At 44.1% G+C, this 26,886-nt stretch overlaps 1 protein-coding gene across 2 annotated transcripts in view; it reads right to left on the bottom strand.

The window, feature by feature from the left end:
• DGKH (diacylglycerol kinase eta) overlaps positions 1-12,428 on the bottom strand; it is a 267,234-nt gene extending 254,806 nt beyond the window's left edge. Inside the window, exon 1 of one of the 2 annotated variants that reach the window (XM_075918953.1) lies at positions 12,128-12,428. In XM_075918953.1, coding sequence (XP_075775068.1) covers positions 12,128-12,184 — 57 coding nt within the window. In that variant the 5' untranslated portion in view covers positions 12,185-12,428. Of the gene's footprint in view, positions 1-11,652; positions 12,094-12,127 lie in introns of those variants that run through there. The other variant, XM_075918954.1, reaches the window with a different exon arrangement.
• Between the last annotated feature and the right edge of the window lie 14,458 nt (positions 12,429-26,886).

The following is a 26,886-nucleotide window of genomic DNA, read 5'->3' as shown; positions in this document are numbered from 1 at the left end:
GGCTTTCCTCTCGTAGCCGCGCACTGACCGCTGAGTGGGGATGCTGGGCTGCTGGTAAGCAGGGGCTCTGGAACTGCTTTCACTGACGATCGGAACCATGCCCTTGTGTTTGTTATTACTACTGTAGTTTAAGCCAGGGGATGGGGCAGCACCCCTAGTTCCAGCGCCACTACTGGTAAGAGATCTAGACTGATCCGCTAGAAGTCATGCCTGTCTTTTCATTGCACCAGCAAACCAGTTAATCTGGATGTTATATCCTAGGGCAGACAAGACATAGGTTCGTTCTCCATGTATATAAGTACAGGTAGACCTTAGATGCGACTGGGAAGGGTACTGCTGACCTCAACTGGCTACAATGATGTTTTTTTTAAAAAAAAACTATGCCCCTTGTCTCTGCTAGCTATTTTTATGTTAAATCCTATATCTAGATTTAAAACACACCCATACACAACTTTGGTGTAAAGACAAAGTTAGTGACCTGAGTGGCAGTGGAATCCATTATGCCTAGTGGAATAAACACTATATGCAAACATGTCTACATTACAAAGTTTTGCTACTTTAAAGCCACATATTTCTCTTGTATACCAGAATAAAATAGCTTTACATAGGTATCATTTGTTCTGGTTCTGGAAGCAGAATAATCTAACAGCATAAGTCACCTGCATACTGGTGTAACTATACACAGTAAGGTTTATAATGGCAGATAATGTTTCTTTTTTTTAAAAAAAGTCATATTGATACAATTTCTAAAGTAATGTAGACATGTTCTAAGGATTTATACTCTCACCTGTCTTTAGACTCTAAACCATGTCAATGTCATATCAGTTAGCAATAGTAAAGTCACTAGTAGATTTCATGGAGGTTTTCTGTTTTCTCCTTTTTTGAGGTATAAAAAACATTGCTTGGGATTGGGTCATATGTATATAGAAATCCTTTAAAAGTAAGAGACTATCTGTAGATGAGATACTTTTGTTGCATTGTTTCAGTTTAAAGTTCAAACCTTGGCTTGTAAGCTGTTTGAGACAGAGACTTTTTGTTCTTTGTTCAGTTTCTGGCACACTGAGGTCCTGGCCCAGATTAGAACATCTAAGCATTGCCACAATACAAACAATATATTATAGGGCACCACTAGTATCTTTTGTTTTTTCTCCCAATTTCTGAAACTGTATATATCTGCAAGGAGAGTTACTTTCTCCTAGAGCAGCAATGGGCAACCACAAATCATGAATGGCCCTCCTTCACCTGAGTGGACCGCAGCAGCCCACAGGCCACTGGAGTTCCACCTACAGCCCTGTAGTACCCTTTTCTGCTCCCCTCCCTCACTACCTCTTGCACATGGGGGCACTGGAGCCCCACATTTTCTACACCCCCTTCCTTCTCTCAGCACTTCTGGAGCCCCACTAATTACCTGACTTGTGCTCCATCCCCACTTTTCCCCCTTCCTCCCAGAGCTGGAACAGCTGATTTGTGGCATTCCAGCTCTGGGAGGGAGGGGGAAAGGAGGAGGAAGTGCAGAGCTGCATGCAGACCACAGGTTGTTCACCACTGTCCTAGTGTCTGTCCACCTCCCTAATGAACCTAAGTTTTCTGCATTTGCATGTTTAATTTGTCACTCTTTAGTCTCATGTTCTACAGTTAAAACTTTTTGTGATAAACCACCAGAGTGTTTCAGCTGTGAGAATCTTTTTTTAATCCTCGTGGCCTGTTGGTATATAATATAATCAGTGCATGAGGATAAGAATTTTAATCACAGAAACATTTAACAAAAAGACGTTTTGTTACTTTTTGTATTTAACAAAAGCAACAATTGATATGCCATTCATAATTCCTTTCTAAAAACACTAATGGAATGTGAGAAATCTCTAATATGTTACAAGAACAAAATGGAAAGCCTAGTTTAGACACTGTGAGGAGTCAATAAGACTATTCACAGTATGGGAAATTAAGTACAGGCAGTCCCCGGGTTACGTACAAGATAGGGACTCTAGCTTTGTTCTTAAGTTGAATCTGTATGTAAGTCGGAACTGGCGTCCAGATTCAGCCGCTGCTGAAACTGACCGCCAGTTCTGACTTACATACAGATTCAACTTAAGAACCCCAAGCGTCCCCAAGTCAGCTGCTGCTGAAACTGATCAGCGGCTGATTCCAGGAAGCCCGGGGCAGAGCAACTCTGCCTCAGGCTTCCTGTAGTCAGCGCTGGTCAGTTTCAGCAGCGGCTGACTTGGGGACGCCTGGGGCAGAGCAGCTGGGGTGCTGCTGGGTTGCTCCAGTAGCGCCGCTCCTCGGCACTACTGGACCCACCCAGCAGCACCCCAGCTGCTCTGCCCCAGGCGTCTTGATTCAGCCGCTGCTGAAACTGACCAGCAGCGGCTGAATCAGGACACCTGGGGCAGAGCAGCTGGGGTGCTGCCGGGTTGGTTCAGTAGTGCCCAGAGCGGCGCTGCGGGACCAACCGACAGCGCCCCAGCTGCTCTGCCCCAGGGTCCACAACAAAAGCCTGGATTGCTGGGGGGTGGGGGCACACTAGCTGCGCCCCCCCCCCCAGAAGACCAGGGACACGGGGAGCAAAGCTGCAGTGGCAGCGGGGTGCCCGTGCCTCTGAGGCTTTGCTCTGGCAAAGCTTCAGAGGCGCGGGACCCCGCCACCGCTGCGGCTTTGCTCCCGGTGCCCCTGGTCTGCTGGAGACAGTCCCCAGCAGACCAGGGGCACCGGGAGCAGCTTTTCTCGCCCCGGAGGTCGAGGTGGCAGGATCGCTGCCTGCGAGCTCCGGGGCGAGAAAGCCCCTTTTGTAAGTGCGGATCCGACATAAGTCGGATCCGCGTAAGTCGGGGACTGCCTGTACCGCATAAATCTTTGCAGCATCTTGGTTCCACGTTTTGTCAGGCACTTAAACTCAGATCCTACCACCTTTGCTCTTGTTAAATAATACCTTACTCTACTGGAAAAATTTTAAAGGAGTTTGCACCTTTATTTTCTGTATCATTCATTGGAACAATTATTGTTAGGGGCCGAATCCTGTCATTAGCAGCACACTACCCTAGTTATGATATAACACTCTTCATTCTAAGTTAATTGCCTTTGATAGTGGGTTACAAAAGAATCTAAAGACAACAGACCTGACTCATTTACAAATACTTAAGTATCATTTAGGAATATGTATTGAATCTGAATATTTAGGTGTGTGTTTTATTTAATATTCAGATACTAATGTGACATTACATACATCTATTATTCTGATCTTATACACACTTGCTACTTCAATACTGCATACCTGTCTGAATTGTTGAATTTAAGTTATCTCACATTAGTAAGCACTACACTGAAGTTATTGGGACAATACATATGAGTAAGGTGGACAGGCTTTTGTCCCATGTTTATGAGTACAGAGCCTGATCCAGGAAATATTTGTTTATCTGACTTACTATTTATATTAAAGATTTGGGGCCTCATGGTGCTGAGTGCTATACAGAACCAATAATACATTAAATTTCTTGCTACACAGAGTGGACTTCTGCTTCCATGTGGTGCACCACTGCAACATTAGTGTCTAAACCGAAGTAAGACATGACAGGAAAAAAGATAAGATGTCAAGCATGATACATTGTTCCATATTAACTAAGTGTACCACTTTGAGGTTGTATTCGGTAGGACTACACAGTTGGGCATCATTATTCACGTGAATAAGTCATTTTTTTTCCAAAGCAGCATTTAATTGCATGTAATTTAGGCCTTGATCCTGCTGCAAATACTTAAATGCTTAAAGTTAAGCATGTATAGGGGTCCAGAATCAAGACCTCACATAAGAATTATTACATTTTTAAATGCACAGCATCAGTATTTTCCAGATCAGAATACTAATCTGATTTTCTTTTTCAAACCAATTTTACTTTTTGGGCAGTAGGTGACTAATTTAAAAATACATATTGAACTTGTTCAATATTTTCTGTATTAAACTTACAATATTAGATTTAAGTTAACCCCTCGCACACTTTAGTGTCATATCTAGAACCTGTCATTAGTGGACCCTAGACCATGTGCAAGGGAACTACAGATTTAACTAGACTACTGACAGCTTCTTGCAGCCAACCAAAAGCTATACATCTAGGAACAAGGAATGCAATTCATTCCTACAAAATGGCGATGGTACTCTGCAAAACTGTGGCTCTAAAAAGGATTTAGGAGTCAGGCTGGACAAGCAACAGAACATAAGAGCATAATGTGATGTTGTGCCAAAAATGGCTAATTCAAGGGTTGAATGTGTGAACAGGAGCATAGTGAGGAACAGGAATGTGTTAGCTCTCTATGTGAGTGGTGAGACTGATAAAATAATATTGCAGTCATATCTGGTATCCACATTTTAAAGGTTATTGGAAAATGACAGGGGGCAGAAAAAAAGGATGTGGGGTTTTTAGAGAGACACTTAAGGAGCTCACTCTGTTGAGCATATCAAAAAGGAGATTTCAGAGGTGATTCAATTATAATTTGTAAATACCTTTATAGGGAGAAAATTCCCAAGGGGTCTTTAATGCATTCAAGAAATAAGAACCAATGGCAGGAAGCTGTAGCCAGAGAAATTCAAATTAAAAATAAAGCACATTTTTAACAGTGAGAGCAATTAACCACTAGAAAAAGCTACCAAGAAAAGTGGTTCATCTTAATATCTTGAAAACAAGATTGGACACCTTGGAAATTACACTTTAATCAAATACAAATTATTTGGTTCAGTGCAGGGTAACCTGGTGAAATGACCTATGAAATAAAGAGGATCCAGTTCAATGGACAAAAGGTCCCTCCCAGTCTTAAAATGCTATAAAATTATGAAACCCCAAGGAACTGGGTGAAATACAGGAGGGCTAAGAAAAGAGTCAGTGGGCAGGAATGCAATGTAGCTCCCTAGTGGCCACTATACCACCCTCTTAGTTCAAGCAATATTCCTAGATGTTCCTTGTACTGTAGGGGAATTACTAGATGTGTTTAAATATGTATCCCATGATACCTTCTGCGGGCTGTCCCTATAGTCATCTTTCACTCTCCAGTGCCAATGCCTTGGCAGTTAAATGGCTTAATTAGGGTATATCTTCACTACAGCATTATTTTGAAATAAGCTATTTTGAATTAACTATTTCAAAATTAGATATTTCAAAATAATGCGTCTACACACAAAATGCATTTCGAAATAGCGTTTTTCTATTTCAAAATAGCGTGTCCACACTGAGTGGACGCTGAATCACATTTAAGGCTGGTCGGAACCAGTTCCGGCAGGGCATCAGGTCAGAAGTACCCTGCTGGCCGCCCTGGCCTGGGAAGAGCAAGAGGCCCCCTATTTTGAAATAAGCGTCTACACAGCGCTTATTTTGAAATAGCAATTTCAAAATTGGCGCTATTCCTCGTGGAATGAGGTTTACCAATTTTGAAATAAGCCCTCCACTATTTTGAATTAATTTCGAAATAATGGAATGGCTGTGTAGACGCTAGGAAAGTTATTTTGAAATAACGGCTGTTATTTCAAAATAATGTTGCTGTGTAGACATGCCCTTAGTGAGCAGGCCCATGGCCCTTCACAAAAAAGTGATTTATCTCCTAATGCAAATTTCAGCTTTACAAAATTGGGATGCTGGGGAAAGAGCTACATTGCCAGTGAAAATGCGGTGGTTTTAGAAGCTAAAATAGGAAAATAACAAGTTAGTTATTTAAATAGTAGATGTCTTCAGGTCACCAGGGCCTGATGAAATATATCCTTGAATATTCAAGGACCTCACTGAGGAGATATGAGCCATTAGCTATTAACTTTAAAAAGTCATGGACTATACAAGAAATTTAACTGGAAAGAAGCAAATATGGTGCCCATCTATAAAAAGGGAAATAAAGATAATCGAGGAAATTACAGACCAGTCATCTTAACTTCTGTACTAGTGGGTCATATAATTAAGAAATCCATTTTCAACCATATATAATAGGGCGATAAGTAACAGCCTGAACTGGTAAAGAACAAATTGTGTCAAATCAACCTAATAGCTTTCTTTAACAGGGTAACAAGCCTTGTGGATAAGAGGGAAAACAGTAAATGTGGTATATCCGTATGTTAGTAAGGCATTTGATACAGTCTCACATTAACAAAGTAGGGATATACAACCTAGATGGAGCTACTGTAAGATGGATGCATAACTGGTTGGATAACCACTCTCAGGCTATGTCTACACTGGCGGGTTGTTGCGCCAGAAGTATGCAAATGAGGCTGAGCATGGAATATCGCTGAGCCTCAGTTGCATACCTAATGAGTCGCCATTTTGCAGAAGAGGCTCTTGCACTAGAAGGAGCTATCTACATTGCCCCTTCTTGCACAAGAAAAACCCTCTTGCGCAATATTTTCAGGAATAACGGCATTGCGCAAGAGGGTTTTTCTTGCGCAAGAAGGGATGGTGTAGCCAGCTCCGTCTAGCACAAGAGCCTCTTCTGCAAAAATGGTGGCTCATAAGGTATGCAAATGAGACTTGGCGATATTCCACACTTAGCCTCATTTGCATACTTTTGGCACAACAACCCGCCAGTGTAGACATAGCCTCAGAGTAGTTATCAATGGTTCACAGTCATGCTGGATGAGCATAACAACTGGGGTTTCTCAGAGATCAGCTTTGGAACCACTAGTGTGCGATATCATCATCAATTATTTAGATAATAGAGAGCACACTTATAAAGTTTGTGGATGACACCATGCTGGGAGGGGTTGCAAGCAGGGGAGTGGACAGCCATGCCAGGCTTCTAGGCAATGTGGGGAGGGCTTACTCCATGCTTTTGAAAGGGCAGAGCCTCAGGTGTAATGGGTGGGGCTGGAGCAGCCAGTTGACAGTGCTACCAAACCACCACTGCACTTAGAGCCTCTCTGAGTACTCAGAGCAGCACTCCAACGGTGATTTAAAGGGCCTGGGGCTCTAGTCACTGCCCCACTCTTTAGAATCACTTGCCCTGAGACAGTTCCCCCCTTTGCCCTCCTCTTCCCCTCCCCCACCGCCTGTCAGCAAGCCTGATTGCAAGCACTTTGGCAGATAGGAATATAATTAAATGATCTAGATCTGGATAAATCGTCTGAGGTAAATACGATTAAGTTCAATAAGGACAAATGCAAAATACTCCACATAGGAAGGAACAATCAGTTTCACAGGTACAAAATGGGAAATGACTACCTAGGAAGGCGTCCTGTGGAAAAGGCTCTAGGGGTCACAGTGGACCACAAGCTAAATATAAGTGAACAGTGTGATACTGTTGCAGAAAAAGCAAAAATCATTAAGGGATGTATTTGCAAGAGTGTTGTAAGCAAAACATGGGTAAGTATTTTTTTTTTCTGCTCTACTCTGCATTAATCAGGCCTCAGCTGGAGGACTGTGTCCAGTTCTGCGTGACATATTTCAGAGAATATTTGGAAAAATTGGAAAAGGTCCAGAGAAGATAAACAAAAATGATTACAAGTCTAGAAAACATGACCTATGAGGGAAGATTGGAAAAATAGGCATTGTTTAGTCTAGAAAAGAGAAGATGGAGGGGACATAACAGTTTTCAAGTATCTAAAAGGTTGTTATTAGGAGATTGTTACTAAGAGGAGAGAGAAAAAAATATTCTCCTTAACCTTTGATTATATGACAAGAAGCAATGGGCTTAAATTGCATCAAAGGAGATTTAGATTGGACATTAGGAAAAACTTCCTGTCACGGTGGCTAAACCCTGGAATAAATTGCCTAAGGAGTTTGTGGAATTTCTGTCACTGGAGATTTTTAAGATCAGGTTAAACAAATACCAGCCAGGGATGTTATAGATGGTGCTTGGTCAGTCCTGCCATGAGTGCAGGGGACTAGATTTGATGACCTCTCAAGGGACCTTCCAGTTTTATAATTCTATGATTGTTAGGGAAGGGTGTCTTCTGTGTTACTATTTGATTCTTAGTAGATACAGTCTATGTCCAAGTTGCTGAACGTGACCCATAATTACATATTCATAATATGGTTTCTTCAGAGTTTTTAATGGAAGTTTGTAATAATATGCTCTATATACTGCAATCAGTTAAGGTTTGTAAAGTGCTTTGAAGGTGAAGAAAGTTGTGTAACTGCCAAATGTTAATCACCCTGAATTGTTCATTTATGTCAGGGGTGGGGAACTTAAACCCCAAGGGCTGGATGTTGCCCACAGCCTGCCTGGATCCGGTCCCCTGAGGCTCGGAACTCCTCCCAGCATTTCCTGTGCTGGTGCTCCAGCCCTTCTGCTGTCCCCCTGTGAGGCTGAAGTACACAAAATCTACTAGCCCTGCCTTCCCTCCTTCACTAGGCTCTGGGAGCATGGGATGAGTCTTTCTGCTTCTTAGTCAGGGGCTACATCAGTAATTTGTTTTGGTTTTGTGCTTCTCAGTTGTGTGCAGCCCCTGCTGATTTTTCTGTGGGTCAGTGGCCTCTCATCCAAAAAAGGTTCCCCACCTCAATGTGTATAAATGTAAAAAATTCTTATTGTGGAAATACATATTGTGCCTGGACAAAGTCAGATTATATAATGTCAATGTTTCTACAAGTTCTCCTGTAGAAAGGCAAAATTGCTAGTGATATTTGCCTCATTGTGGACAGCAGGTTCAGCCACTCATCTTGGTAAACTGCTTCATGGATACTTTTTTTAGTACACTGTGTCTTATTAAGCAAATTAAACAGATTTTAAGTCAGACTTGGTAAAACTAAAAATCTCTTTCAAGCTGAGTTTTATACATCAGATTACAGCCAAAAAGGAATTTGACTGTTAACTACAGTATAAAGTTAATACTAGAGGGGCCACAGACTGCTGTGAGTTGAAGTGGATTCATGGTGCACATAAGTGAGACAATTATATGCACTTATATACACAACTATTATATAATATTGTATATGTTTTTATTCTTGCATTCTGTTTAACTTGTTTTGACATTTCGTACTATTTTAATAATTGTAAACATTCTAATTAGAACTAAAGCAGCTTAAGACTGGTGGAAAGAATAAAGTAAAATGTGTGCATGTCAGTGCTGAGTCTCAAATGGTGAAATCTAGCATGATTCTATTGAAGTCATTATAGTTATGACCCTTTTCATCAGCTGAACTTGGCCCCTTCATATTCAGGGAACCCAAATTGCTTGACAGATCATCTTCACTTTTTAAACACTGGGAGATTTTAGCTACACGGCCTTTATTATTGTCAGTGGGAACAGCATGACTGAAACCAATATACACTAACATCATTTGATAGTATAATTTACTCTGAGAGAAAATAAAAGTTGATCACAGAAACTTGAGCAAAGAATTCCAGCTCTCATGTTGATTCTCATGATTTTAGACAAATCACCTCACCTTTCTGTTGTTTTCTATCTGTAAAGCGGGGATAATATCTATTTATTCACTTCACAGGCTGTTCTAATAATGCAGTTAGATTAATAAAGTATTGTTCATCTTATTATTTAAGTAGTATTAAACCAGTTTGCTATTTGTTTATGTGCTAAGTACAATTGTTTAACTGGACTTGGTATCCTGAGCAAATGAATTTCAACTCAGGTGATTATTCACTGCTTGCCTGAGTTCTGTTCTCCACATGATCTCCTTAGTAATAAAAAAAAAAGCAAATTGTGACAATACACCTTCATATGGTTGTTAAGCAGAATGGCAACCAAAATTTTATCACAATAGTGGCTGTATTTGAATGGTAAGTGACTGAAGTAGCTTTGTAACCACAGGCTACAAAAGCATATCAGCATGCTTCTAGAGGAAGAGCTATGGATTATTGTGAAAAGGACAATATTAGCTAAAACAAGGGATTATTTTGAAAGTTACCAGCTCTTGTATCCCTTGAGAATGAACCTCAAGCATAAAAGCTCATCTATACATCATTGATGGACAGCATAAAAAGTTAATAATGGAGTTTAGACTCCAAGTTTTACCAACAATGTGTAACACACATTGAATACATTTCTAATTTGAACGCTAACAAAAATTGGTTGATTTTTCAAACCTAACACATGCACAAAGTTATTGAATCTTTGTATGAGGACTGCAGATCTGATCTTTATACTCTTATGTATTACTTCTACACATTTGAAATTACTAAGGGCCTGATCCAGCTCTGGTGGAAGTCAGTGGGAGTTTTGCCCTTGTAAAAAGTGCACCCCAAATAAAAAAATTGCATAGATTTTTGAAATTGTACACATACAGCACCGCTTTTAGAAGCAGTTGACCATATGCTTTCCACTCTACATCCATTTTTAGTGAATACGGAGAAGTACTATATGAGTAATCAAGTAGTCATTCCATGTAACTGTGGTCAACTGAATTGTTAATATACACAGATCTGAAAACTGCAGTACATGGGGCAGTGTTTGTTCCTCTGTTATTTTTCAGGGTCCATGCACTAATTTTCTATGCCACAGGTACTCTCTAAAATTATTTTGTTTCTTAAATTAAAAGCTACAAGTAATTGATGTATTAATAGCTACAAAAATTGTTCTACTAAGTGCATCACTAACGCATGTAGCTTTAAAACTGTTCATTGATTACTCTGATAATGTAGAAATTAAATGTTAATTAGAGATTATGGGGGCAAATCTTACCCATAATGAGGAGAGTGAGTGAAAGCAAATTTGTTTCTTATCTATTCAAGCCACTGCATGTGAGAAGGAAACATACCTGAATCCTTGAACCAGAAATTACACCAGGATTTCCAATCTGTTGGAGTGAAATTGCTTTGTGTTGAGAGTTTCAGCTGAGTTTTAGATGGTGGCCTTCAATATAAATACTAGTAACACATTAGGTTTGAGTCAGATTCGCCATTTTCCTCCCACACTGTGTAGTCTCTTGGGAAGGTAAAAAATAAGGGGTTTTCTTTCACTTTTTCTTTATCATTTGGGTGTCAGCACTATTAAAAAATGAGTGCAGCTGTTTTAGCTATCAAAGCTTCTTCTCAAGCAGGATTGGGGAGCTCTGTGTAAGGAACTGGGTGGAGGGCACTGAACTGTCAAACACTATCCTTGAAAGTGCAAATTTAGAAACAGCCAGACAAAATACTCTTATCCTGTGCAGAACCGACAATAAAACCAAGTGAAATTTGCACTTGCACCTGGGATGAAGCTAAATTGCGGATGGTGGAGACAGCAAACTGGGGGGACGAGAGCATTGGACTGACACTTCCACTTAGGAAAGAAACCATACAGTCCGTCAGACACAAACTCATCATCAGCTACATCACAGCCTTGTATTTCATCCATTTCAAGTACAGTATCGGGTCAATATGTCACAGAGAACAGCCTTAGAGCGTATTAAATCCCACAAGTGTAAAACCCACAGGCTATTTTTATCTTTCACTGCACGTTGTGGGCGCGTGTATTTGCGCAATACAGTAAGGCTCCGAAACGGAATCTGGTAACATTTAAGAGGGAAAATAGATACAATCTAGTGACTATAGAGGTGGCATGCTTTCCGGAAGGGATTTGCTTGCACAGACAAGCCCCCACGCAGCAGCTTTCCTCCATGCAAGTTTGGGTAAAAGCCTCATTTCACGTGTAACCAAACCAGTTTGCCGCCAGGAAGGAAAGGCCATCCCGCTGAATGTTTTGCTAACAGACTAGCTGAACCAACGACATGAACAGGAGTAGTTCGATCTTACCCACTTACGATCTCCTTTTGCAATATGTTGAGAGGTTCCGATTGTTTTCAGGACATAATCCTCCAGAACAGAAATCTGCCTCTCTCCCCTCCGCCTTTCCTCGGGGAAAAACTCTTTAATGCTGGGGGTATCCTCTTATTTCCTTCCCTTTCCTCCTTTGAGAAAGTTGTACACCAGCCTGCAGAGCGCGGAGCCTTAGGATTTCCAGCAACCCAATGAAACTACAAATGCAAAATAACTGCTCTTCCCACAGAAGGCGAGACCAGGAACAAACCGACCGACACTTCGAGGAAGTGTCTAATACTTCTATTACTAATAGAAGCGGCGAGGAAGCGAAAGAGGCCGCAGACAAGCTCTGGGAGTGGGCAGAAATGAACGGGAAACTGATAAGGAGGAACAAGGACAACACCGACCCTTGGCTGAACAATAGCCGGGTGGGAAATGCCCGCGCAGCGCAGAACGTGCGGGTACCTACCAGTTCCTCCCAGGCAGGGCTGCGGCTGCTGTAGGAAGGGTACTCATGCTGCTCCATCACGCCCCCTGTCCCCGGCAGGCTCTCCCCCTGCGGGCTGGGAAGACGGGGCACCGCCGGCTGCTCCTGCTGCTGCTGCTGCTTGCGGCAAGTTAGCTTGGCTGCTCTCTCTCCCCTCCTGCACCGCGCTCCCTTCCTCCTCCGTCTCTTTTCACTCAGCCTCCTCCTCCTCCCCCCGGCTTGTTTCTCGCCCTCCCTCCCACGGACGCGGAGCGCAGATCCCTCTCTCCAGGGACCCGCGGCTGCAGCTGCCTCGCAGCCCACATGACCCTCCTGTCATCCCATATATGGTGTTGAACCAATAAGTGCAGCTTTTGCCGTCATTGCCGCCTCAGGAGCGCAGCCGGAGGGAGCTGCGGCGCGCGCGGCTTTCCCTGCTCCCCCCTAGGGCGCGAGACCAGGAGGGGCTCGCCCGCTATGGCATTGAGCTACCCCCCCCCCCCGCCCCGGGAAAGGCGCTGGCTGGCTAGAGTGCCGCTAGCTGGCTGCAATGGAAACGGCGCCTTCCTTCTGCTAAACTGGTGACCTAAATACGACGCCTGGTTCCAGCGTGCAGCCTGGCCCCCTGCCGCCGTCCGAGTCCAGAGGGGCTCGGCTACTGATTTTACACCGCTCCGGCGCTTGGCCTGTCTCCCTCCTCTTCTGCGCCCAGCAGGTGGCAATTATCCAGCCCAGCCCCCAGTGGCAGGGTCCGGTTAATCGGCCGTCGCGGGCCGTCACACGCTGCGCAGTGCTAGGCTATGGTGCAGCGAGGCTTACACGCCATCGCACCTGGCACAAACCGGCTTACACCTCCTATGTGGGCAGCCTGCGTACAGGACAGCTGGGCCAGCCGCCGGGTTGTTTCCTTCTAGACTAGAGGATGCCGAACGGATCCCACTCAGTGTAGCTGTAGAGCGCGCCGCAGTCATGCTAGGCTTCTTATTTTCTGGTGCCTGACGAGCATTGCTCCTTCTCCCGCCCCCCAGCCGCTGTCCCACTGACCCAAAGGTGCAGCACGTTTCCGGAGTGGAGCTAGACCACGCGATCACCCCGCTTTCACAAACAAGTCACACTGGTTGGTGCCTGTCTAGAAAAGGCGCTACCACGTGCTCCTCCTGTCTCCAGTATCTGCAGGCTCTTTGCTAATTCGGGGCCTGCCAGTGAAGAGCTCCAGGTGCTGGACTCCAAGATCCTGAGGGGGGGAGGACTTTTGTCTTTACCTCTCTAACCTCCCTCCTCCAGAGTCTGCCAAGAGTCTATCTCCAGGGGCTCTGGGCACAGGCTGACTAGGCCCAGAGGTCCCCCTGCAGGACTAAGTCTGACAGGGTTTGATTTCAAAAGAGTCCCCTAGACATGTGTGCCCTTCATTTTTTGAGGCAACCTTCCTTGTGGCAATTAGTAGGCTGTGTCTAAACTGGCAAATTCGGAAAAACTTGCCAGCTGTCTACACTGGCTGCTTGAATTTCCGCAAGAACACTGACGCTCTCATGTAAGAAATCAGTGCTTCTTGAGGAAATACTATGCTGCTCCCATTCAGGCAAAAGTCCTTTTGCACAAAAGCTTTTGCGCAAAAGGGCTAGTGTAGACAGCTCAGATTTGTTTTGCGCAAAAAAAAAAGACCTGATCGCAAAAATGGCCATCAGGGCTTTTTTGCACAAAAGCGCGTCTAGATTGGCACGAAGGCTTTTCCACAAAAAGTGCTTTTGCGGAAAAGCGTCCGTGCCAATCTAGACGCTCTTTTCCGCAAATGCTTTTAACGGAAAACTTTTCCGTTAAAAGCATTTGCGGAAAATCATGCCAGTCTAGACGTAGCCATAGAGTTTGTGCATCAGAACTCAACCTGGGACCTCTGGAGCTTAGTTCATAAGACTCTACTGCTTGAGCTAAAAGCCAGCTGGCTCTCAGCTAGGGTGTTGGAGGAAATTCATTCTTTCTCTCTCTAAGTGGTCTAAGTACCACCGCAAAGGACAAAAGTGTGGGTTACATTTGCTCTCCATCAAGCTTGTTACTAACATATGCTGTGTCTACTTTACTCATTTCAGTTTACTAGTTACCGGGACCCCCTTGAACCACAGCCAATGTACTAAAACTGGTTCAAATGCATGTTGTTGTATCTTTTATAAGCCTCAACATGTGTACTCTTACTTCTGCCAGTTGCTGGAGAATTAGCAAATACCAACTACAAGACAGATGGGAAGGCTTGGCACATTTGAAAGGCTACATTTACAGAAAGATTAAACAAATGAAACTGGAAAAAATGTTGGCAGCTAAAAATAATATCACCATCTTACACTTACCTGTCCTTTTCCTTTTCATCCCAGCATGCCAGGACATGCCCTTTTGAATTTGAAATAAGCAATTGGAACTTTTTATATTCCAATAATAATGTTGTGTAATGTCAATATTACCTATTCAAAAACCACCAACAGTCAGAAGAGGACTTCCTATTTCTAAAATATAGTCACAGTTCAAAAGGCACAGGAAGGGAATTTATCTTTATGAGGATACTTTAAAAGACAGTTTTTGTAAAACTAATTATCATAATGTTTAGAAACTTTCCTTTGGTACTAACACTTTGGGAGACTGTTATCTTGATCTCTAGTTTTTCCATTTTGTCAAATGTATTGAGAAGTTAGAGATCCTAGCCAAACAGATGTAATCTACTCTGAAAAGGGAAAAGAGTGAGAGGACTAGTCTATATACTGTTTTTTTTATTTTAGTTAAATTGATGCAGTCTCCCAGTGCCAACCAGTTATATCTGGACAAAGGCACTTATAGAGGTATAGCTTGTTTTGGTAACTGCCTATAACTGCATCCTCTCCAGTAGGTTGCACCAATTTAATGAAATTGTTTTTTTTTAGTGATTTGTTAAATCAGTGCAATATCCATATGTAGACTAAACCCAGAGACTCCATGAAGTCCACCATGAACTTTTATTAACTATGTTGTGTGGAAGGTACTCAAATACTATATTGATGGATAGCAGTATAAAACTCTAAAACGGTGAAAGGTTGAATCCTATGCTTGCAATATCTGATCTATCTTACCATCTTTTAGTATGGTTTCAGTCTGTTTCCTGGCATAGAGACAAATCTGCTCAAAGTAATGGATGGCCTTCTAACAATGGATAAAGGGAGGTATTCTTCTTCATAATAGTTGAGCCATCCATTGGTAGATAGGTGGTGGTGGTAAGACTATAGCTGTAACCCCTGCTGTCAGCAAACTGTTCTTTAGTAGTTCCTCTTGTTGGAAGGGAGGTCTCAAAAGATGATTGCTCATCATTTCCCAAGAGTCTTGTGTGTGAGGGCAGAGGAGTTTCCATCTTGGCCCTCCTGTAGCTCATGTACACAAGGTGCTGCTAGAATATGTGATCATATGAAGGAGGTCTTTACTAAGATACTACCATTACAAGGATATTACTCAGCTCATATCCTTTATTGGTGATCTACAGTAGGTTTTGGCATGACTGTGGTTTGTATTCTTTTTCATCTGGTCTTCTTTGCCCTTGTTTGCATTAGGCTTTTATGAGAAAAATACCATACCATTGCTACTAATAATAATAGCAACCATTGCTACCAATAGTAATACAAAAGGCATGCTATTGTAGAAAAACTGCCAGTTGCCAGTTTGGAGGCCTGTTTTGATCAGACTGACACAGTGGGCCCTCTGGAAACCTGCTTACCCGCACACTTATTGTTACTACAACCAGTAGCAAAAAAAAAAGTGGGAACATTTTGGCAAACATTTTTTGCTGATGTAACCAACACTAGGACAGCATTTGTCTTTGTTGCCCTCTAGTGCCATAGTGACAAAACAGCATAAAACTCTACTACAACTAACAGCTGAGGAAGCTGTCCAAGATTCCCTGTAAGCTGTGCATTTGTGTGGCCACTTAGGAGAGATTCAGCTACTGCCCATCTGATTAGAAGAGCACCCACAGCTAGCGCAAGTGCCTCAGTGCACATACAACAATTTATTCTGCACCTAGATGGAAAAATCAGCACACGGGGGAAAAGATTAGAGGGAACACTGGAGCTGTCTAGTCGATGATTGGTAGATGATTGGTCCTATTATGTTTAGAGTAACTCCCACTATCTCTGTCAGAAAGAAACTGGCCTTCTGAATCAATGTGTGCTGTATCATCTCTAGTCCATTTATTGTTTGTGATGGGACTGTTACTGTCAGTGATTATTATACAGTCATTGATTCCTAGTGGTTGGAGCAGGAGTCGGGCCTACTGGTCAGAGCAGTTGATAACCAGGAATCATAGCTTAGGGTCAGAACTGAAGTCAGAAATCAAGAATTGGAACTAACCATCAGAACTGGGTTATCTGAACTGATATAAGGGAGAAGCAAAGCTGGAGTCAAAGCGAGAGCAGTGTTTGGTCCAAGGTAGAAACAGGGTTGGAACAAAGCAGGAGTAAGACTGAGAATAAGCAGGTGAATGAGCTATCAGAGCGAGAGTTGAAGGCTTTGGGCAGCCACTGAGATGCTACTGGGCTTAACAGCTGGTCTGCTGACCCTTTCCAACTCATCAGGCAGTGTAACCAACTAGGCAACTATAGGCCAATTGTGTTTGTTAATTTACTCAGAGACTGGATCTGCTGCAGGCCCTGTTTTATAACACACATTTAGAAAGGGGAAAAAATCTCTTTTCCCCAGTAGCAGAGGTCAGTCACTGATTCAGTCCTTTCCAGGCTTGCTGGTCAATACTCATTCCATATGCACTCCTTTGTCCCATATGCAGTTTATCCACCGTTTTCTTGTCTGTCCTCTTGTTCACTGTTCATGAAAAAAATCAAAAGCGCAAATACAAAATGGGGAATAACTAGTTAAGTGATAATACTTCAGACAAGGATCTGAGGGGAGTGTCTAGTGGACCACAAATTGAATATGAGTCAACAATGTGATGCAGTTTTAAAAAGAGGCTAATATAATTCTAGACTGTATTGACAGGAGTGTTACATGTGAGACAAAGATGGTAATGTCCCACTCTGCTTAGCACTGGTGAAGCCTCAGCTGTAGTATTGTGTTCAGCTTTGGGCGCTCTATTTTAGGAATGATGTGAACACATTGGACAGAATCCAGAGGGATGCAACAAAAATGAGAAATGGTTTTGAATACCTGACCCACGAGGAAAGATTAAACAACCTGGGCATGTTTAGTCTTAAACAAAGGGCTGAGGAAGTATGTAACAGTAGTCTTCAAACATGTGAATGGCTACTTCAAGTACGTGAAGACCTCTCAATTGTCCTCCATAGTCACTGAAGGTAGAACAAGATGTAATCATTTTAATCTGCAGTCAGGGAAATTTAGATTAGATAGTAGTAATAACTTTTTAACCATAAGGATAGTTAAGCATGGGAATAGGCTTCCCGGAGACGGGGCGGGGGAGGGAGTTGGTATCTCCATCACTGGAGGTTTCTAAAAACATATTAGACAAAATCTTGTCAGGGATAATCTAGGTATACCTGGTCCCACTACAATACAGGTGACTGGAGTAATTAACCTTCTAATGTCCCTTTCAAGACTACATTTCTATGATTCTATGATGTTGCCCTATGTGCAGATGACTACATAGTCAAATAACATATTTATTTTTATATTGGTTTGGGTCTCCCTGTTAAGAACATCTATGCCACTTTGAAGAAAAGTAGTACACACCAATACTATAATATACTCAATCTATGCTGGTATATTTTTCCTTCTTTTTGGTACCATATCTGACACATAGTAACATATGCCCGTTTCAAATATTCTTTATATTCAGATTTCTCTTATAGGAGGCATTACTGCTCATCTCTCATTTATATGTATGCCAGATGGCGTTTCATTTGTGTTAATAATTCTACATAACATTTTGAAATAGGGCTTAATCAACATTTTCCTGTCAGACAGATTTGTAGTTGCAGTTTGCATTATGTCATTAAAATGTGACAAATATTAATAACAGAGCAAGCTGGTCCTACATGTCAATCTGGCAAACATTCTGATAAAACTGAAGTAATTCCTGTGGATTAGAAAAAGCAATTTAAAGAATTTGCAACCATTGTATGTTGTCCCATTATACACAGTACATAATGTTGGCAGCTACCTCAAAATTCCCAAGTCATTGCTACAAATAATTTGTAAAAATTTCCTCAGAAGTAAACAGTTCTGACAAGTTTTGCATCTCTCCAGTTCACAAAAAGAACAGATTTTATTGCTTTGTTTCCTATTCATGGTTGTTCAGCAAATGGTTCTCGTGAACAAGTATTACCCTAGAGATTTTGTTCACAAATGGCCTTCATTGTGGCTGTATCTAGACTGCATCCCTTTTCCATAAAAGGGATGCAAATTAGACACATCGCAATTGCAAATGAAGCGGGGATTTAAATCCCCCCCGCTTCATTGGCATAAACATGGCTGCCGCTTTTTTCCGGCTCGGGGCTTTGCCGGAAGAAAGCGCCAGTCTAGACGGGGATCTTTCGGAAAATAAAGCCTTTTCTGAAAGATCCCTTATTCGGAATAAGGGATCTTTCAGAAAAGGCTTTATTTTCCAAAAGATCCCCGTCTAGACTGGCGCTTTTTTCCGGCAAAGCCCCGAGCCAGGAAAAAGCGGCAGCCATGTTTATGCCAATGAAGCGGGGGGATTTAAATCCCCGCTTCATTTGCAATTGCGATGTGTCTAATTTGCATCCCTTTTATGGAAAAGGGATGCAGTCTAGACACAACCTGTGTGTATTTGCTATTTGTTGCTATCCCTAGGTGACTATGATGGCCAGTCGTATGGTATTGTTTCCTGGATAAATGAGCACCTATAGAAGAGAGGAAAGGCTTACTCATTTCATTGGAGATTTCAGTTCTGCAGTGAGAGGGTAGATGCAATTTATGAATTGAGATAGAAATGTAGCCGTGTTAGTCTGGTGTAGCTGAAACAAAAAACAGGACTATGTAGCACTTTAAAGACTAACATGATGGTTTATTAGGTGATGAGCTTTCGTGGGCCAGACCCACTTCCTCAGATCAAATAGTGGAAGAAAATTGTCACAACCATATATACCAAAGGATACAATTAAAAAAATGCACACATATGAAAAGGACAAATCAAATATCAGAACAGAAGGGAGATGGGGGGAGGTAAATGTCTGTGAGCTAATGATATTAGAGGTGATAATTGGGGAAGCTATCTTTGTAATGGGTAAGATAATTAGCATCTTTATTCAAACTTAAGTGTAAAGTGTCTAATTTAAGCATGAATGACAGTTCTGAGGATTCTCTTTCAAGTGTAGTCTTAAAAGGCCTTTGAAGCAGGATGCAAGTAATCAAGTCATTGAGACAATGTCCTTTCTGGTTGAAATGGCAAGAAACTGTTTTTTCTTTGTGATCCTGTCTAATATCTGTTTTGTGGCCCATGAAAGCTCATCACCTAATAACCCATCTTGTTAGTCTTTAAAGTGCTACATAGTCCTGTTTTTTATGAATTGAGGAGCTAAGCCAGTGGTTTTAGCTTATTTTAGGATATTTTTAGCCTTTTTTAATGGAGCACTTCAGTAAGGCCATGCCTGAGAGAATCACTGTTGATAAAAAATCATGGGGGAGAGAAAGCCCTAGTCCAGTATAGGTTTTAAGCATGTACACTGCTTTAAACTCAGCTGGTCCCACTGAAATCTGTGGGATCACTCTTGTATTTCAAGTTGTGCATGTTACTTAAGTGCTGCAGTGAGCTGGGTCATGACATCTTAAAGACTGATCATATTAGTCTACAGAGGACTTGTGATTGAAACAAGAAGTGCATTTCTTAAATGCAGAATACTTCTTCTGACAGGGTGCTGGGCAAAAGGTTGCAGATTCAGCCCTCTGTCATGGCCACACCTTGTTAGAGGAACAAATTAAGAGTGAGATGGAGATAACCTGGGCCTAAGTTGAGACAGTTTCTACCTAATTAGCCTGTGGCTGCAGAAAAACCTCAAGGGAAACAAGTGAAAAGGCCCTGGCTATGTCTACACTATGGGATTTTTCTGGGATACCAAGGAACATGTCTGCTCTTCCGCTTTTTTTTTTTTTTTTTTTTTTTCAGAAGAGAGGATGTGCTCTTTCAGAAGCCTGTCTTCCTCCTCCCACAAGGAAAAAGGGATCTTCTAAAAGAGGAGGCTTTTCTGAAATTTGGCCCCATGTAGACAGGCCAATTTTCAGAAAAGCATCTTCCGAAAAAACTATCAGGAAAAGGTACGCAAATTTCCGATAGATCATTATTGTGTAGATATAGCCAGGGGGAGGAAGCAAGGAAGTAACGTTCCTTTCCTCACAGGAAGTATTACTTATACATGGCAAAATCGTTGTGGAAACAAGCCTGAGATAAAGTGCACCAGTGGTTACTAAATCCAGTCTCTGAGTGACCTGTGAACCTAGCAGAGGCAGAAGCCAAGGGCATGCTCTGCTACACTTCTCTGTTCTTGTTATCTATGTAGATCTGACTTGATCTGCTACTAGTGGTTCCATAACTTGAAAGCCACCAAGCTAGGCCACTGCTTCTCACAACTTCCAGTGAGTGGGAGTGGCAAACCACAGCCACTGGGAGCTACAAGCTGCCATGCCTACAGACACTTTGGTAAACAAACCAACTGGAGGTCCACCAGCAGCTAGCCCTGATGAACCTCATGCAGCTAGGGAGATGAAGGTTTCCCACCGCTGCTATATAGAAGTATATGGGCATTTATATTATCTCTGTGCTATCTGAGCACCTTACAAATTCTGAAAGTAAACATAATGCACATTCTTTAACTTCTTCATTCCACATCTCCTCCATATCTTGCCCAACTCAGCTGCTTTGTTATTGTGGGATGTTATGTTCAAAATGGATCTTAAATTTTATTTTGACAGTGGTGAAGTTTGCAGGGATTCTCAGGTATTTGTTAGCAAAGTCATGGATATGGGCTAATTGCCAAGGAAGTGTGATCTTTTCTGTGAGCACAATGATGATTCTCGAGACTAACAATTTCACTGAAAGATGATGTTAAAGGAGGTCATGATCGATGAGAAAAAAACTGTCCTTCAGTTAGCTCAGAATAATCTGGTGAAGGACTTTGAAAAATAAATCTAGAAGCACTGAACTTTGGCTATTGTCAACAGAGATCAAGTGCAAAAAGTTATAATTACATCGCTAGAACTTTGACTGTATTTCACCATCAGTGTGATTGAGAAGACTCTTTGGTAAAGGCAAAATGCCATTTTATTTCAAAAACAGAAAATATATAAATATACATTAACAAAAAAAGGAATTAATCTTCAGTTATCATTCACAGCACCTACAGAGTAGTGCAGAGAACTGACAGCAGTAGAAGGCCCCATGCTAAGGTACCTTATTTTGATTTCTTCAGCATGACACTATATAAACAGTGATTGAATGTTTCCCTCCGAACAAGACAGTGGCAGGCTGTCAAGTTGTTTTAAAGATGGCCTGGGTTAGTCACTGCTCAGTGACGGAATCCCATTAATTCTAGAGCTTCACTGGAATGTTTCTACTGTTATTACTCCATTTGGCAAGGATGTTTTTTTTTTAATAAAAGTAGAAGAAATGCCAAAGTGAAGGAGTTGAATTTTCCAGTCAGGGGGACTGTGGATCTGTCAGGATAATGAGAAGCTAAGCAGAATAGGGATGTGAATGCTTAACTGGTTAAGGTTAACCATTGGGGGCTGGAGCAGCTCCCTGCCTGCCACGGTCAGTGGGCTGCTCCAGACCCACAGCAGGCTTGCGTGTCCCCACTTCGATTGGTTAACCAATTAAACAGAATTTTGCATCAGTAAAGCAGATTAAGGACCAGAATAGTGACACCCTAAAGTAATCTTCCATGGCTTAATCCCCATCTGCAAGTCTCAATGCTGTCAAACCCATTCTCGTACCGCTGTGTACTGAAAACAGTAGGAAACCTTTGGGAACATAGTGTATGGTAGGGATGATTATTATCTTCATTGACAAACAAGGAGTCTTCAGATTTGGCCATGTTATCCTGTCGTGGGGCAGATACAGTCTGTCCCATGCGCCAGGTCACATATGAAGAGAAGGGGGCAGAGGGGAGGGAACCTGTATAGCTGCAAGTTAGATACTGTGTGTGTGATCCCAACTACAAAATACGGCATTACAGACTAGTGGCCAGAGTCTTTCCACTCAGGGCAGTGAGGCATAATGGCCAGAATCAGCACTTACGGCCCTCCCTGCTCCTTCAAGTCCTAGCCCTGCCAGTAGTGGTGTGCTCACCACCATACCAGCAGGCATCCTTCCAAAACACATTGACTGGTTCTCTTGGCTTCCCAAGAGAACTGCGGAGGAGCCCTCAATGGGACACACATCACAATCCGCACACCGCCCCATCAAGCAGCCCAGTTTATAAACCAGAAGGGCTACTATTCCATGGTGCTGCAGGCCCTCATCAACCACCAGGGACACTTTATGGACATTTGTGTTGGGTGGTTGGGACGGGCACATGATGCCCGCATATTCCATAACTCCTATCTGTTCCGCAGGTTGGAGGCAGGAACATTTTTCCCCTGCAGCACATTGCACTCGGGGACGTGCAGATGCTGGTGTGCATAGTGGCCGACCCCCTAATGTCGTGGCTCATGAAGCCCTACGCCGGCCACCTGGATGTAAGCAAGTAACTTTTCAACATGCATCTTAGCCAGGCTCGCATCCAGGTGGAATGCGCCTTCGGCGCCAGAAAGGGAGGTTCCGTTGCCTCCTCATGCGCCTGGAGATGGGCAAACGCAACATCCCAGAAGCGGTGGCTTCATGTTGCGCCCTCCATAATCTGGTGGAGAGGAAAGGGGAGGCCTTCCTGCCAGGTGGGGGACAGGTCCTGATGGCAAGGGGAGGCAATTTCAGCAGTCCCAAACGGCTGCCATCCGCCAGGCTGGTGTCCAAATCCGAGAGGCCCTGAGGGGGAGAGATTCTCAGAAGGAGCCCACTGACTCTCCCCAGGGCCTTCCCCAAGGGGGGTTTGGCCTGGCCCACCCCTACCTTTCCCTTCACTACCCTCACCTTCTTCCCATTAAGAAGACATAGACCCATTTCCTTTGTAAACAGGATTTTTTTTTATTAGAAACACTAGCAGTACAGAACAGGTGCGGACTGTGTATAAAACACCTTTCTCTTCTTACTGTTCAACTGTTTATAAACAAAGTAAATCTGTCAGTCAAAAATAAAGATTTTGTTACATAACTGAAATGTTCTTTAACTGGGCTTGTAGGGGACTGAAAACCTGGAGGGGGGGTTCAAGTTGGCTGCTGCTTCCCTGATCACAGGGTCCTGCCACCTTCCTGTGTCCTGGCATTGCCATAGCCTTGGAATCGGGTGGAGCGAGAGCCAGTCCTGGCCTGGGCAGGAGGGGGAGGCAACTGTTGGGCCTGTGAGGGCTTGGGAACAGGAGAGGCTGGGGGAAAGGAGGGCTGGAGGAGCAGGGGGGGCTGAGGAATAGGGGGGACATGGGCCTGGTGTGCAGGAGGAGCGGTACCCGTGACGGGCAGGCAAGCCAAGGACCTCCCACATTGTGGCACAGATGGCAGTGCGCTGCTGGACCAGCTCCTCCAGCAGCCTGGTGCGCCACTCGGCCTCTGCCTCCGTCCTCTGCTGGAGGGTCCTGTTCAGGTCCTGCAGGGTCACTACATGCTCCCTCAGCAGGTCTGTGTACACCCGCCAGTGCCTGCGGGTGCCACGGGTCCGGGATGATGGTGGGGCGAGTGTGGTGCTCCCCTGTTGGGTAGAGGGTCCGGCTGTGGAGGAAAAGAGGAGGAGACAATCAGTGTCTGTGTGCACCCCTATTGTCCCCGAGGGCATGTCATCACTGTCAGGGGCTCTCCTCTGGACAGGAGACTCAGGGGTATTACATATGACACCGCATGTGAGTTGGGCAGTGGCCTGAAAGCTTCACAGGGACCCACAGTCCCAGTGGCAATGGGACTAGATGGCTCCCCACACTTGCAACCCATTCATGTGTGGTGACCCCTCAAAGCACTCACGGGATGTTCCCTCCCCGACGTCAAAGGACTCCTGGGAGGCCTCTGGGGTCTGGAGGACCGGCTCCTGGGAGAGGGTCCCTGCTGTCTTCTCTTCCTTCTCCTTCTCTTCCTGGTGCAGCTCCCCCACCTCTCCTGCCTCGTCTTCTTCCCTCAGGGATCGGTCCACGATGTGGCAGGGTAACCCAGACTCCACCACACGCAGTGGAGTCTGGGCTTCCCCACTGCCCAGGATCTGCTTCAACTCCTGGCAGTAAGGGCAGCTCTCTGGGGCTGCCCCAGAGCGGGAGCTCTGGTCCTGGGCCTTGGCATATCCCTGCTGCAGCTCTTTGACCTTGGCCCTCACTTGAGCCATTGTGCGGGGGTGATTCCCTTTGGTGGTCAGTCCCTGGGCCAGGCTCTCATATATGTCTGCATTCCTGTGGCGTGTCTGCAGGGCTTCTTCCTGGAACCAGAGCTCCAGCAGGTTCTGCCCTTCTGCTTCACCCCAGAATCCCCTGGCACCTGCACCTTTCCTTACTCCTGCACCCTCCTGGTGCCTCCCCCTTCCCTCACTGCCCCTGCACCCTTTGCCTTCTTTTTCCCTGATGCCCACCCCCTCACCACTCTCTGCCCCCATCCCCCTCATGCCCCTGTGCCCTCACACGTGCCTTGCTTCATGCCTGCCTTTCTCATGCCCACCCCTTCTTTCAAGCCTTCTCCCAGCACCTCCCCTTCTCCCCTTTAGCCCCCAAAGCCCTTCCCCTCTCCTCTCCTAGCATCATCCTGTTCCCCCCTCTCACTGACACCTCCTCTCCTGCCCTTTTCCTCATTGTCTCCACTTGGCCCCCTGGCATTTGTCTCTCTCCTACACCCTGTCCCTTGGTGCCTTCCCCTTTCTTCTCCTGACTTGCACCGCTCCCCTCAGCACAAGCCCCTTACTCTCTGATCCTTACCCCCTATTGTTCCCTCCTCTTCCAGCAGCCGCCAGCTGGTCTGTAACAGAGTTCTAGGGTCACCCTGGCTGTCACCCTTCTGGTGCTCCCCCTACTCTGTCTTTCTTAAGCTTCTCAGTCTCCTTTTGGGCCACAAACCCACACCCTGCAGTCTCTGGTTCCCAAAGTTCCAGCAGTCCCCATCACTTGGTGCCTGCACCGGGTCCAACTCGTAGGGTTGCCACGTAGACCCTCCCCAAAAAAACAGACACACTTGATCGTGGGCAGGGGGGAGGGGGCAGGGACTGGCTGGGGGAAAGTGGGGGGCTGGGAGAAAGAGGGGATGATCGGTTGCAGCGCAGCTGGCCCAGGGGAACGGACGCTGCGCTGGGTTTGCCGTGCATGTGTGGCCAAAACCGGAAGGTCTTAGGACCCCATGGAAAGAGGTGGCAGGGACACAGCAACGTCACCCCGCCACCCCATCAAGCGAGGTGAGTTTAAACCCTGGGCAGGAAGGCAGGGTGTGTGTGTGCCCTGGGTAAGGGATCGGTTGCTGGGGGACTCACATAATCTCACATCTTTAAAACCTCTTTTTCATGAATCCACAAAATCTAAAGTTTAGAAGAGTCAGAAGAACAATTGCTAAAATTAAGATACAGACTCATTAATCATTGTGTCTTAACACAGCGAGAAAGTTTTCCATTTTGCTAGCAAACGAAATACAAAGAACTTCTAATGCACCCATGGAATTCTGCTTATTCCTCAGAGTCGCTAATGTAGTCTGTTTTGTATAGATTTAAAAAGTGTTGGGAATAAACAGGTTAAGGATATGCAATACTCCTCCTTTTAGATATGGATATTTTTCTTTAGGAAAGATAAAAACTGCCATACTCACTTGAGAAATGAAGCTCCATGCCTTAGAGCAGCCCTTAGGCATTCTACAGCATTATAGAAATTCTTCTGATTCACCTGTTTGGCCTTTGGAAGAGTTCAGAACCCCTTAGTAATCTCTCTCCACCCTAGAAGAAGGAGACAAGTCCTAGCAGGCTTTCCTAAAACCAAAGCTGTAGATAGAAGGAGTTTCCTCAGAGCAGACAGGGGAAGTTTTGTCAACCTTGGCTTGAATCAGAGAGGGTATACATTTCATCTGATACAAGCTCTCCAAACATGTTTAAAGCCAGGTAGTCAGCAGGAGGTGTCAAAGCTGCTATCTTACAGGCTAAAGCCATGTGCCTCTACCAAATGAGCTAAAAGGCTGCTTCCCAGCTAAGGCTGTAGAGCAGACTTCATTTTCCCTCTGTCAATGGTCTTAGTGCCTCTGGCTCGAGGACTAAATCACAAAGGCTACATCTACACTATGAGTTTTCTTGGAAAAAAATATGCTAATTAGGGACTCATTTGCACGAGTTACAATCTTATTTGCATATTTTCTGCCGATCCATTTTTGCGCTGGGGCTTTTGCACAAAAACAAGCAGTGTGGACGTTTTCTTTTTGCGCAAAAAACCCTTTTTCTGCAATATCCTTATATACCGATCTTGTGGAAAAAGGGTTTTTTTTGCGCAGAAAGGAAACGTCCATACTGCTTGTTTTTGTGCAAAAACCAGTAGCGCAAAAACAGAATGGCAGAAAATATGCAAATGAGATCACAAATCATGCAAATGAGCCCCTCATTAGCATATTTTTTGCCACAAAAACTGGCAGTGTAGATGTAGCCACAGAGACTACCCAGCTGCTGTGCACAGCAGGGTAAGAGGGCTTCTTGCAACTTTATCACCCCCCCCTTTGCAACTGCCCAATAGTCAGGTACTATTTAG

The sequence above is a fragment of the Pelodiscus sinensis genome, chromosome 1, assembly GCF_049634645.1.
Source record: "Pelodiscus sinensis isolate JC-2024 chromosome 1, ASM4963464v1, whole genome shotgun sequence".
In the NCBI taxonomy this organism is placed as follows: domain Eukaryota; kingdom Metazoa; phylum Chordata; order Testudines; family Trionychidae; genus Pelodiscus; species Pelodiscus sinensis.
Note: the sequence above shows the minus strand (reverse complement) of the source record. Positions and strands in the feature narration are given on the sequence as shown.